This window comes from Eptatretus burgeri, unplaced genomic scaffold, assembly GCF_056783735.1.
Source record: "Eptatretus burgeri isolate ZD-2024b unplaced genomic scaffold, Ebu_testis_v1 Ebu_testis_scaffold_43, whole genome shotgun sequence".
Taxonomy (NCBI): domain Eukaryota; kingdom Metazoa; phylum Chordata; class Myxini; order Myxiniformes; family Myxinidae; genus Eptatretus; species Eptatretus burgeri.
Window position 1 is genome coordinate 28,794 of NW_028221993.1, and position 13,975 is coordinate 42,768.

Consider the following 13,975-nt stretch of genomic DNA (forward strand, 5'->3'; position numbering starts at 1 on the left):
TCGGCTTTACTCTGTGGAAGCTGAGTCTTTGGGTCTCTCACTCTCAGCGCAGGCAGGTCGGTGGTCTTTCTGTCTTCTAACGTCTCTTCCCCGACCTCGCTCCCACACCCCTTCCCGACCTGCACTGTCTGAGATATGTCCCCCCCACATTTCCACAGTGCGCTCAAGGTCCGCCACCTTGTTCCAAACCTGACATTCCCTCATTGTAATCTGAACTTCCTTATTCTGAACTTAACATTCCCTCTTTCTATTGTAAACACACTTGTTTCAAACCTGACATTCCCTCGTTGTAATCTGAACTCCCTTGTTCCAAACATGACATTCCCTCATTGTAATCTGAACTCCCTTATTCCAAACCTGACATTCCCTCGTTGTAATCTGAACTCCCTTATTCCAAACCTGACATTCCCTCGTAATCTGAACTCCCTGTTCCCATTCAAGTGCTGCCTTTGTCGGGATCAGGAAGTTCCGTCTCAGGTGCAGCCGATGTATCTCTTCCATGAGCCTGATCCTCTCAGTCTCTTTGATCTTGACCACAAGTTTCGTGGCTTCGCTGAAGATCATGACGTCGGTGTCACGTTTGATTCCAACCAGCTCGTCCACATTGTTTTGTAACTCCTTGCAGTCCCGCTTCAGTTTATTCCTCCGATTCGTCTTCATTAATTCTCTCCGGGTTTCCTCTCCACATTCATGGAACAACACAACTCCGGAAGAGAACAAATACATCTTTTACTGCGTTTTCTTTCACAACTCACGTGGCAGGTCGAGTTGATGACACGATGTTGGTGGAACGTCCACCAGGCTGAACATCCCACCGATAGGTCGTATCTGGATTCGGACCTGAACCAAAACCGAATCAGCTTGTTCTTGTCACCGAACCAACTCATCCGTCTCGTTTCGTCATAACTCGTCCACAACGTTTTGAGATGCGATAGTTATCGAACCTCCAACAACCCTGAGTCTTATCATGTCGCAACTTCCGGTTCTATCATTATTTATTTCGAACTCACGAAAATCGTCGCCATGGACACGAAGCCCCGTCCACTTCGAGCAGCCATGTCCGAAGAGGAGGAGGAATGGTGGTCGCTGATTTCTGAGGTAAGATCCCTGAAGGTTTTTAAAAATCTCATCCTCCCTCACATTACCTCATCATATCACCCACTTCATTCGTGTCTCGTCGTGTTGGGGATTTTGTTAAAGCCTGGGCGTGACTCGGCCTAAAATGGCGGCCATGTGGGCCTGAAATGTTGGTCATCGGGCCTGAAATGTTGGTCATCGGGCCTGAAATGGCCGCCATCTGGCCTAAAATGGCGGTCATCGGGCCTGCAATGTTGGTCATTGGGCCTGAAATGGTCATCGGGCCTGCATTGTTGGTCATCGGGCCTAAAATGGCGGTCATTGGGCCGAAAATGTTGGTCATCGGGCCTGCAGTGTTGGTCATCGGGCCTAAAATTGCGGCCATCGGGCCTAAAATGGCATTCAGCGGGCCTAAAATGTTGTTCATCGGGCTTAAAATGTCGGCCATCGGGCCTAAAATTGCGGCCATCGGGCCGAAAATGGCATTCAGCGGGCCTAAAATGTTGTTCATCGGGCCGAAAATGGCGGCTATCGGGCCTGAAATGGCGGTCATCGGGCCTAAAATGTTGGTCAGCAGGCCTAAAATGTTGGTCATCGGGCCTAAAATGGTGGTCATCGGGCCTAAAATGGCGGTCATCGAGCCTAAAATGGCGGTCATCGGGTCTAAAATGGCGGCCATCGGGTCTAAAATGATGGTCATCGGGTCTAAAATAGCCGTCATCGGGTCTAAAATGGCGGTCATCGGGCCTAAAATGGCGGCCATCGGGCCTAAAATGCCGGCCATCGGGTCTAAAATGGCGGTCATCGGGTCTAAAATGGCGGCCATCGGGTCTAAAATGATGGTCATCGGGTCTAAAATAGCGGTCATCGGGTCTAAAATGGCGGTCATCGGGCCTAAAATGCCGGCCATCGGGCCTAAAATGCCGGTCATCGGGCCTAAAATGCCGGTCATCGGGTCTAAAATGGCGGTCATCGGGCCTAAAATGGCGGTCATCGGGCCTAAAATGGCGGTCATCGGGTCTAAAATGGCGGTCATCGGGTCTAAAATGGCGGTCATCTGGCCTAAAATGGCGGCCATCGGGCAGTTCTGGAATGGGGGCGGGAGGAGGGATTCGTGCTGGGAAATCGTTTTGGTTGATGACGTGCACACGTCCTTACAGGTTCAGGAACGAGATAAGATGAAGCTGAGGACGAAAACCCACAACCTTCCTCGGCAAGCGAGTGACTCCACACTTCTGAACGACGTGAGTTGTGACATCTCGTTCGGTATAAAATCCCTTCGGGACGTCCATGGTGATGCGACCAGGGACACCGTGGGAGGCTCCCTGAGTGGTGTTGAGTGTTTTGTGGATTCTCAGACGAGTGATCTCGTGGATTGTTTACATCGTTTTCTCACAGTGGAGCGAGAACCGTTACAGGTGAACTTACCTGTCTGCACACGCGCCGTGTAGCTCGTTTGATTGTAGTTTTACAATCATTCAATGTCACAGTAAACATCACGAACCTCCCAAAGGATTTGTGGCTTGAACTACTGAAGAACCTTCACAGTGTTTACATTTTATAATGACGTCACATCCGGGGGATGGTGAACAATCATCACAGTGTGTTTACATTTTATTATGACGTCACATCCGGGGGATGGTGAACAATCATCACAGTGTGTTTACATTTTATTATGACGTCACATCCGGGGGATGGTGAACAATCTTCTTCCGAGTGGAAACATTCTATTGTGACTGTCGTTGGGTGTAATGGTCTGACGGGATGGCGCGGAGATAGCACACTCACCCTGAGCTGTCTAGCACGGGTTCGAATCCCGAACCAGCTATAAACTACCACCCTGTGGTTTACCTGGTGGGACTAACCAATGTGTGTGCCGTCGTCCCTCTGATGGACGTTAAGCATGGCGGTCTGTCTGCTTGGTGGATGTACGTTAAAGATCCCACGGCCAAGTTATCTCCGGCACCCTGAACATAAAACGTAATTAACTAAATTATTGCTCCAACCTTCAGGGGGCACTGCATTAGCGGGCAACGAAACTGTAGCCATATCCTCAACAGGGCATGTCCTCACTGAGCCGTCTCCACCCAGGATGTTCTCATGGTTCGGACAAATAAAATAAACAAAATACCGGTCGATCGTCCCCGCCCGCTTCCTTTATTTATTATTTATTATTTTGTCAAACAATAAATAATAAAATAATCGCAAACATGTCGGAAGGAAGCCGTACGGTGAAACTGCTGCACCGCTCATAAAAGGGATCCCCATGGGGGACTGACGGTTCCTTCCCCAACAGGCTAAACAATCAACCACAAACTAAAGAACAACACAAAAGCGAAACAACAACAACAACACAAGAAAATGGAAACAACGACAGACTAGAAACGAAGAAACAACGGTGGGTTCGAAAGTTTCTTCGTTTTTGACGGACGGACGGAAGGAAAGACGTTCTGGGACATTCGGAGACGGCGGTAGTCATTCGGGGGCCCCATGCAAAACACAACAATGGTCCTGCCAGTGGGGCCCCTGTCAACCGGTCATCACACTCATAGATATTATACATTTGGACGTCTGTCTGTCTGTCTGTCTGTCTGTCTGTCTGTCTGACGTCGATGTAGTAGGTCATTACTCATGCAATCTCAACCAATTAAACTTGCCAAGAGGACGACGGGTCATTAGGCAAAGGTTGTAGCGACTTAATTTCCCCCTTTACTGGGAATTCCGAAGGTGGGGCGACGCAAAGTCTCTTCGTGGATGTGCACCGCGTAGCTCCGCTCCTGATGGTGGTGGGAGAGGGTGTCACGAGTGACGCAACAGAACCCTCAATTGTATCACGGCTCACGAGTGAGAGGACTCCGTGTTGTTGTCACACTCGCTTAGCTCATGTTGCTTTAGCCTTGATTGTGGAAAAAAAAATCCCATTTTATTGCTTTTTCCACCATTGGAAAGGTGTATATATCGCAGCTGAAGTGTCTGTCGTTCCACCTTATCGTGACATTTTTTTCCCAAAGATATCTCAGAATATAATGATAACAGCATATTAATAATAATAATAATAATAGCACAATAATTGGCAGTAATAAAAAGAACACAAACACAAAAGCACAAACACAAATCGATGATCCACGGGGTGCGTGTGCTCCGTCACCAATTAGAGTGCGACCACTTGCCGAGCCAGCCGTTCCTTATCAACTGTTTCGTCGGACTGCTTGCTCGAGTGCTTAAGCCACTTGGCGAGCGCTCTACAAGCTGATTGGTAATGGAACACACCTCAGCACACGTGCTCGGCCGAGGAACCCTTTTCTGGTTCTGCCGCTTTGTGTGATGAAAAAAGTTGATTTGGGGTAATTTTCAACCCTTTTTTCCCCCCTGATCGTTGAGCTTTTTCTGCACCGCTGGGGTAGTTTAGGTTCATCATTGGGACAGGTGCTCTGATTTCAAAGAACACGACGTTCCACCTTGCAGGTGTGTTTGTCCATTTACTAATGATCGGGTGTTTTGTGATTATTGTTGAATTTGAGTACATTAAATGTAGTTATTATTCCACTTGCTTTCTTAACTAGTGCTAACTCTCCATCCATCCATCGGGACCATCCTCTGTGCAGAGTAGTTGGTGCTGCCCAAGCAGTCTCCTTGGCGATTGGACACAATCCTGGACGGGTCACCACTCCAACACAGGACACCAACAAGCTGGCACTCATTTTGTCGACCTCAGAAGGATGACAGGCAGAGTCAACCCCACCTGGTATTAATTTAACAGCCGAGGGGGATTTGAAGTCAGGGTCCTAGGATCCCAAGCCCACCACCCGAACCATTAAGCCAACACCAGGCATGCTAACCCTCACCTCCTAATTTTGTAAGACTGTCGTCCTGTCTCGTTAAACGTCAGGGGAGAAACGTCATTAATCCATGATGATGTCACAGTGCTTTCTTTCGTTCAGATGGAGCGGTCCACTTGCGCTGTGTTTATCACCACTCACAAGTTGATATGTTTTGTCGGCCAAAGTGAGACCCACCCTCGGGGGCCCCGTCTCGAACGATTGTGAACCACGATAGGTCGTGTGGGGGTCCCTTGTCATCTCGGGGCCCCATGCAATTGCACGGGATGCACCACCACCCGAACCCCGCCTCTGGGTATAACGAAGCGGTTTACCCCAATTAAATCTGGACGATAAACTGGTGTTTGTTTTTTAATTTGGCCGCAGGGATAGTGATGGAAGACTCATTGATATTGTGTATGTGTTTGTGTGTGTGTGTTCATTTAACTCCATTGGTCTTCTTTCAACCTGCCCCGTCCCTACCTCGCCCCCTCCCAACTATGGGCAGAGACTCTTTGATCCCGGTGACAAGGCTAAAGATGAGATGAACAGCGAGCAGCGTCCTGGTGTTCTAGACGTGACCGAAGACCATGTGATGACTCCACCCGAGTCCTCACAGCGCAAGACCATGTAAAGAGGGAGGGCCCACGTACCTTCTACACGTCCCTTTCTGGGACTTGTACCTTCGGTATTCCGCTGAGGGAATACCTGTCCGGACAGGTGATGTGCACAGTGTGCTGATTGCTTTGGTGTTCATGTTGGTTTGTTTTGTTAATTGTTATTCCGAGCCAAGCCGAAGTGATGTGGTTGACTCGTCCAAACCTCCCAAGCGGTTGTTTTTGTTCTTGAACACTTTGCTTCCTGAGCCTCAACACACTTGGACGTGTCAGTAATTTGTTTCTTCACTCTAAGGCTTTTTGTGTTGAATAATTATCATTAAATAAAACTTGTTGAACCATTTGAGCATTTTTTAAAACTTATTTATAACCTTATTTACCACCGGTGTGAGTATACTGTTCTTGTTCATCCCTGCCATTCTTGTGGCACATCTTTGTCGTGAAAGACAAGAAGTCAGACCGTAGGACGACTGGTCATGAGGAGCCAACCAGAGTGCAGATCCATCTGGGCGAGGTGTTCCGCACCCTAACAGCTTCATGGTGATTTTTCATACGTCGAGCGTGATGGTCCGATCGAGAAAAGCACCTGCAGAAAAGGATTTCACAAGAGATCACTCCGGACCATGACGCCGGTGTCACATCAACATCTCAATTCCATGATTTCGTGCCATGGTCTCGCCAAGCCTTGTCCCGGCTCAAGAGCCCGAAGGACTCCACGAATGTACCGAGGAACATCTTCATGATCTCAGGCAACACGACAAGCTGAAGTCCCCATCAATGAAGGGTGCCCATTGATGCGGCACCCTCCTGGAGCATTGCATTATTGGACACTTTTATCCAAACCAGTGACCTATGACGTCACTTTTATCAAACTATTTTCCATGGTGAGTTGATCAATTCTTCAAAAGTTTTGCATTGATCGGTTCGCCGTTTCAACAATTGCAGAGAATTTTTTTTTCATACTTACCGGATCAAGCGTTGCACTTGTCGAATTATGACGTCATAACAAAGGCACCGAAGACATGGGGAGTACTTGACAATGAGCCACGCTCCAATTATTTTTTTTTTGCATGGAGCGGTTTCGGAGAAATAAAGGTGAAAAGTTTTTTGGTTTTCCCAAGATGGCGCCTGTACCACATGACCTATGACATCATAATTATCATTATAAATTCCTGCAGGAGGAGGCGTGCCTCTGGTCAAAATTTCATGTCACTCAGAACAACAATTGCAAATAAATTATCATTTTTATACTGACAAGATCAAGCGGTGCACTTGTCGAATTATGACGTCATAATGAAGGCACCAATAACATCTTCATTAACATATCTTATTCCGCACGGGGAGTACTTGACAATGAGCCATGTTTCAATTTTTTTTCCGTGGGAGCAATTTCGGAGATATCGAGGTGCAAAGTTTTTTGTTTTTTTTTTCCCCAAGATGGGGCCTGTACCACGTGACATGCGACGTCATAATTACGACGAAAATAATTATCCAGGAGGAGGCGCGCCTGTTTGGAAAATTTTGTGTCAATCAGACCAATGGTTGCTCAGAAAATGAATATTTAAAATGAGGACACGAACGGACGGCACATGTGGGCGACCAACGATGTGACCCCGCTTTTTGCTTCGCGAGCGCAGGGTAACAAGAAAACGACCAATCAGAGATTGCAGACCCTCGCCGGGACTTGCTTTGTGTGGCGTTTGCAGAGTTTTGTGTGGTGTTTGTGTGCAGGTGGTGTTACATAATAAATAATAGACAACTCGAACTGCCAACAACAACTTGTAATATCAACAACAACTACATTTACTCAACATGGCAAGGTCTGTGCGTTAGCTCTCATATCAACCACGACAGTGTATATAACAAAACAACAAAAAACCCAACGAAAACAACGAAAACAACAGGTGGCTCTCTTTCGCAACCTTTGTACGGTAGTTTAGAGACACAAACTCTGGGTTTGCAGAACTCAGTCGGGCAGGTCCCCCGAGCTTAGGTTCCGCAAGCGCACCTGCCGCACTTTACCGGATGGCGCTTTGTTCCCCCCTTTGCTGTCAACGGGCTTCCGTTTCGAGGCACGGCGTGGTTGTTGTGAAGCCACGGGCTCGTCCTCTGCACATCGAGATATGGCAAAGAGCAAACAACAGGAAACACAAGGAACATTGGTCTCACTCCCACAATCCACTGGTGCACGGCATCACTGTTGATGAATTCTCGCAAACGTTGACCCATAAGTAAGCAGTGTAAGCTCTGACAGAGTGAGTACAAAACGTGAATCGGAATGACAAAAGGTTAATTCAACGAAATATCGTTTCAATAAATCAGGAATTGTTTTTACCATCATTTTTGTTTCCTTTCAATCCTTGTTTGGTTTTGGTTTTTTGTTTCTTCAATCCTTCCTCATCCTCTTTTTCTTCTTGAAACTTTCCTTCATCTTCTTCATCTTCAAACTCCTCCTCACCTTCATCCTCTTCTTCCTGCAAGTAAATGTGTAAACACCGCAAAGGATGCAGCTGGTGTGAAAATGAGAAATTACACACTCGAGCCACCAGACTCGGTGACGTCATGGTTAGAACGTCCACTTCAAACCGCGGCCGAGTCATGCCAAATACTTTAAAATGGTGCGTGCTGCTTCCTGGTCCACACGCAGACACACACACACAAAATGAAAAGAAACCCAGAGTCTTTATTGGACCCTCGCAGCCGTGGAGAGAGACAAGCTGGGGGTCAGAGTTCGGTGGTGAACCTGACCATCGGAGGAAGGGCGTGCTCCACGATGCGACATCTGACAATGGTCGCTGGTTTAGTCCCCAGTCACACGTATGGAACTCGAGGTTCGTGGTGGAGCTCGGGTGGTGAATGGCCGGGGTCTACGGAGGGGGGTCAGGGTCGCTCTTTCCTTTCTTTGTAGAGGGCCAGCAGAGACACGTTCGCCGCCTTCACGACCTTCTGCTCAACCCTCCGCATCAAAAGAACTGCACGCTCAACAACAACCCCATCGAAAACCTCCGAACAACCTTCGTAATTACCCCTTCATAACAACCCCTTCGTAGCAACCCCCCCCCCAAAAAAACCAACCTGCCTCAGAGAGTGCTCAGGAATTTATGGACCTCCCTCAACGGGGCGGGGCTCGCTCGAACAGACCTCACCCCCCGCCCTGATTGGGCAGGCTCCCATGGACTCGCCCTTCCTGGGTGGGGTTTCACCCCCTGCATTTAAACCCCACCCGCTCTTCCACGAGGGTTTGTACTTATCAAGCAACAGTATCAATGTTGCAAAGGTCGTCGTGAAAGAGTTTCAACGTTTGTGGGAGTTGAGAAACCGGAACCGCGAGATCTTGCCTTGGCACGTCAGCGTGCGAGAAGGCAGCCGGTTGGTGGTGGGTCGTGATGGGCCGAAGGGTCATGCAGATGGGATGGTTGTTCGATGGCTTGTTAGATGTAATAACCCAACTAAAAGAAATCGCAACGCACGCCTTTGATTCTCCCACTAGACAAAGGGAAGGGTTCTATCTCACATGTACTTAACGGCATAACTAACTTTTGGGACCTGTATGTTGAATGCACATGGTTTCCAGATCCGTAACAATAGTTATGAACTCTGTCTGTAAGGAACATAGTTATGGACTGTCTGTAAAGAACATAGTTGTGGACTGTCTGTAAGGAATAGTTATGGACTGTCTGTAAGGAAAATAGTTATGTACTCTGTCTGAAAGGAACATAGTTATAGACTGTCTGTAAGAACATAGTTATGGACTGTCTGTAAGGAATATAGTTATGGACTCTGTAAGGAACATAATTATGGACTGTCTGTAAGGAATATAGTTATGGACTCTGTAAGGAATAGTTATGGACTGTCTGTAAGGAATATAGTTATGGACTGTCTGTAAGGAACATAATTATGGACTGTCTGTAAGGAATATAGTCATGGACTCTGTAAGGAATAGTTATGGACTATCTGTGAGGAACATAGTTATGGACTGTCTGTAAAGAATATAGTTATGGACTGTCTGTAAGGAACATAGTTATGGATTCTCTGTAAAGAATAGTTCTGGACTGTCTGTAAGGAACATAGTAATGTACTCTGTCTAAAAGGAACATAGTTATAGACTGTCTGTAAGGAACATAGTTATGGACTGTCTGTAAGGAACATAGCTATGTACTCTGTCTGAAGGAAACATAGTTATAGACTGTCTGTAAGGAACATAGTTATGGACTGTCTGTAAGGAACATAGTTATAGACTGTCTGTAAGGAACATAGTTATGGACTGTCTGTAAGGAATAGTTATGGACTCTCTGTAAGCAATATAGTTATGGGCTTTCTGTAAGCAATATAGTTATGGACTTTCTGTAAGGAATATAGTTATGGACTCTCTGTAAGGAATACAGTTGTGGACTCTGTAAGGAATATAGTTATTGACTCTCTGTGAGGAATATAGTTATGGACTCTGTAAGGAATATAGTTGTGGACTCTGTAAGGAATATAGTTATGGACTCTCTGTAAGGAATATAGTTATGGACTCTCTGTAAGGAATATAGTTATGGACTCTGTAAGGAATATAGCTGTGGACCCTCTGTAAGGAATATAGTTGTGGACTCTCTGTAAGGAATATAGTTGTGGACTCTCTGTAAGGAATATAGTTGTGGACTCTGTAAGGAATATAGTTGTGGACTGACTGTCAGAAACATAGTTATGAAATGTCTGGAAGAAACATTTCTCTGAACTCTGAAAATTGTTATTTAACCAACAAACCCCCTCTCCACCCCCCAAACGCACCTGCCGCACTTTACTGGATGGCGCTTTGTTCCCCCCTTTGCTGTCAACGGGCTTCCGTTTCGAGGCACGGCGTGGTTGTTGTGAAGCCACGGGCTCGTCCTCTGCACATCGAGATATGGCAAAGAGCAAACAACAGGAAACACAAGGAACATTGGTCTCACTCCCACAATCCAATGGTGCACGGCACACTGTTGTTGAATTCTCGCAAACGTTGACCCAAAAGTAAGCAGTGTAAGCTCTGACAGAGTGAGTATAAACGGTGAATCCGAATGACAAAAGGTTAATTCAATGAAATATCGTTTCAATAAATCAGGAATTGTTTTTACCATCATTTTTGTTTCCTTTCAATCCTTGTTTGGTTTTGGCTTTTTGTTTCTTCAATTCTTCCTCATCCTCTTTTTCTTCTTGAAACTTTCCTTCATCTTCTTCATCTTCAAACTCCTCCTCACCTTCATCCTCTTCTTCCTGCAAGTAAATGTGTGAACACCACAAAGGATGCAGCTGGTGTGAAAATGAGAAATTACACTCGAGCCACCAGACTCGGTGATGTCATGGTTAGAACGTCCACTTTAAACCGCGGCCGAGTCATGCCAAATACTTTAAAATGGTACGTGCTGCTTCCTTGCTTGGTGTTCAGCATTTCAAAGGAGAGAGCACGGACAATCCCCAGCGGCTGGCATCCATGGGGAGGAGGACGTGCCCTGCTGAGTGTGGTGAGAAAGAGGAGGCCATTGTGACGTCGCTGGTACCCAGAGTGCCTGGGAAGTGATGGCACTTACCCCAAGCTGAGTGGCTGTGCAAAGTGTTTGTCTGTCAGTATGTTCATACGTTAGTGAGTGGCAGCTCCAATACGAGCCCAGAACCTTGAATCATGGAGTATAGCAACACTCCATATGGAGGGATGGTAACGGGTGAAAAAAGGCCGCCCATTCAAATGTGTACACAATGATATGCTCACAAACTCCTGAAGAGTGAAGACATAAGCATTTGAAAGCCACAACTTCCATTTTCGAGCATTTTCTGAACTACCAAGACTTAAAAATCCGCCAAACTACATCGTTAAAGCTCCACATCGGGAGATCTCAAAGATGCCAATTTGTACTTCTTCTTCTTCTTCTCATTGTTCCCCTCTCAAAACAATGATAAACTTTAGCCCGACCGACCTCAATAACTGCTGAAGCTATGACGGTGATTCTAACGCGAGGAAGCTCCTTTGTCTCTGGACTCATGCATGCAACCCAAAATAATAATAAATTAACAAAACATTAATCGTTTTATTCGGGAAAAAAAAATAGAACGTGAATGTGGACAGGACAGGACCAAACAAAGCCAGGATCGTGAGTGGGGTGGGGGGAATTGACAGTGGTAGAATCATTCCAAGAGCAATACATCTCCAAACCATCCCCCAAATCAACTGAAGAAAGTAATAAAACAATTGAACAACAGAGATAATCTGTTGTTGGCTTCATGGTTAAGGTGGATGACTTGGGATCCCTGAGTCCTAATCTCAAGCCCCTGTCAACTGGTAAGTTAATTGACTGTGCATTGATGATCAAAAGTATCACATTTTACCAGCAAGGAACTTTATTTTATATTAAACAGCATTTTGGAAGGTTCAACGATGGTATTATTGTAAGTATTATTTTATTATCGTTTGGTTCTCGTCCGTGAAGTATTTGCCTGATCAGAGTCGTCGATTCCATTTATGTTTATACTGATGTGTTCAATTTATCATTTAACGTACAGTTTGTTGTTATGACCAGCAAAGTGATTCACAGTGATAACGAGGCACTGTGTGTTTGTGTGTTTTGTTGTTATGTTTCAGGGCTTTGTCTGTTCGGAACATAGTTGTGGACTCTGTCGACAATGAACATTGTTTTGGCCTTGTTTGTAAGGAACATAGTTATGGACTCTATTTGTAAGGAACATTATTATGGACTCTGTCTGAAAGGAACATTGTTATGGACTCTGTCTGTAAGGAACACTGATATAGACTGTCTGCAATGAACATTGTTTTGGCCTTGTTTGTAAGGAACATCGTTATGGACTCTATTTGGAAGGAACATTATTGTGGACTCTGTCTGTAAGGAACATTGTTATAGACTGTCTGTAAGGAACATTGTTATAGACTGTCTGTAAGGAACATAGTTATGGGCTGTCTGAAATCAACATTGTAATAGACTCTCTGTAAGGAATATTTCTTTGGACTGTATGAAACATTGTTATGGGCTGTTTGAAAGGAACATTGTTATTTGCTGTCTGTAAGGAGCATTTATATGGACTGCCTGTTAGGAACATTCATCTGGACTGTCTGAAAGGAACATTTTAATGGACTGTCTGTAAGGAACACTGATATAGACTGTCTGCAATGAACATTGTTTTGGCCTTGTTTGTAAGGAACATCGTTATGGACTCTATTTGGAAGGAACATTATTGTGGACTCTGTCTGTAAGGAACATTGTTATAGACTGTCTGTAAGGAACATTGTTATAGACTGTCTGTAAGGAACATAGTTATGGGCTCTGTCTGAAATCAACATTGTAATAGACTCTCTGTAAGGAATATTTCTTTGGACTGTATGAAAGAAACATTGTTATGGGCTGTCTGTAAGGAACATTGTTATTTGCTGTCTGTAAGGAGCATTTATATGGACTGCCTGTTAGGAACATTCATATGGACTGTCTGAAAGGAACATTTTTATGGACTGCCTGTAAGGAATATTTATATGGGCTGTCTGGAAGGAAAATTCATGTGGACTGTCTGTAAGGAACATAGTTATGGGCTCTCTCTGTAATCAACATTGTAATAGACTCTCTGTAAGGAATATTTCTTTGGACTGTCTGAAAGAAACATTGTTATTTGCTGTCTGTAAGGAGCATTTATATGGACTGCCTGTTTGGAACATTCATATGGACTGTCTGAAAGGAACATTTTTATGGACTGCCTGTAAGGAACATTTATATGGGCTGTCTGGAAGGAACATTCATGTGGACTGTCTGTAAGGAACATAGTTATGGGCTCTGTCTGTAATCAACATTGTAATAGACTCTGTCTGTAAGGAATATTTCTCTGGACTGTCTGAAAGAAACATTATTTGCTGTCTGTAAGGAACATATGTATGGACTGCCTGTTTGGAACATTCATATGGACTGTCTGGAAGGAACATTCATGTGGACTGTCTGGAAGGAACATAGTTATGGGCTCTGTCTGTAATCAACATTGTAATAGACTCTGTCTGTAAGGAATATTTCTCTGGACTGTCTGAAAGAAACATTGTTATGGGCTGTCTGTAAGGAACATATGTATGGACTCTACCTGTAAGGAACACTCTTGTGGACTCTGTTTGGAAGAAACATAGTTATGGGCTGTCTGTAAGGAACATTGTGATGGACTGTCTGTAAGAAACATTGTGATGGACTGTCTGTCAGAAACATTGTTATGGACTGTCTGGAAGAAACATTTCTCTGGACTCTGCAAAGAAAATTGTTATTTAAACAACAAACCCCCTCTCTCACCCCCTAAACGAACCTGCACGTGCCACACTTTACCAAATGGCTCTTCGTTCCCCCATTCGATGTCAACGTGCTTCCGTTTCGAGGCACGGCGTGGTTGTTGTGAAGCCACGGGCTTGTCCTCTGCACATCGAGATATGGCAAAGAGCAAACAAATGGAAACACAAGGAACATTGGT

General features: G+C 45.3%; 1 protein-coding gene and 1 long non-coding RNA gene across 6 annotated transcripts in view; one reads left to right on the plus strand and one right to left on the minus strand.

The window, feature by feature from the left end:
- Positions 1-933: 933 nt before the first annotated feature.
- On the plus strand, positions 934-5,855 carry LOC147007709 (uncharacterized). Its single transcript, XR_015053962.1, has 3 exons — positions 934-1,098; positions 2,238-2,321; positions 5,404-5,855. It is a non-coding gene; the product is annotated as an uncharacterized LOC147007709 (long non-coding RNA).
- Positions 5,856-7,278: 1,423 nt separating this feature from the next.
- The window catches only part of LOC147007710 (uncharacterized), a 50,786-nt gene continuing 44,089 nt past the window's right edge, over positions 7,279-13,975 (minus strand). For all 5 annotated transcript variants that reach the window (XM_085866551.1, XM_085866550.1, XM_085866552.1 and 2 more), the window contains 5 exons: positions 13,814-13,920; positions 10,612-10,750; positions 10,286-10,386; positions 7,848-7,986; positions 7,279-7,621 (listed from right to left, as the gene is read on the minus strand). In XM_085866551.1, coding sequence (XP_085722677.1) covers positions 7,479-7,621; positions 7,848-7,986; positions 10,286-10,386; positions 10,612-10,750; positions 13,814-13,920 — 629 coding nt within the window. In that variant the 3' untranslated portion in view covers positions 7,279-7,478. The remainder of the gene's footprint in view (positions 7,622-7,847; positions 7,987-10,285; positions 10,387-10,611; positions 10,751-13,813; positions 13,921-13,975) is intronic.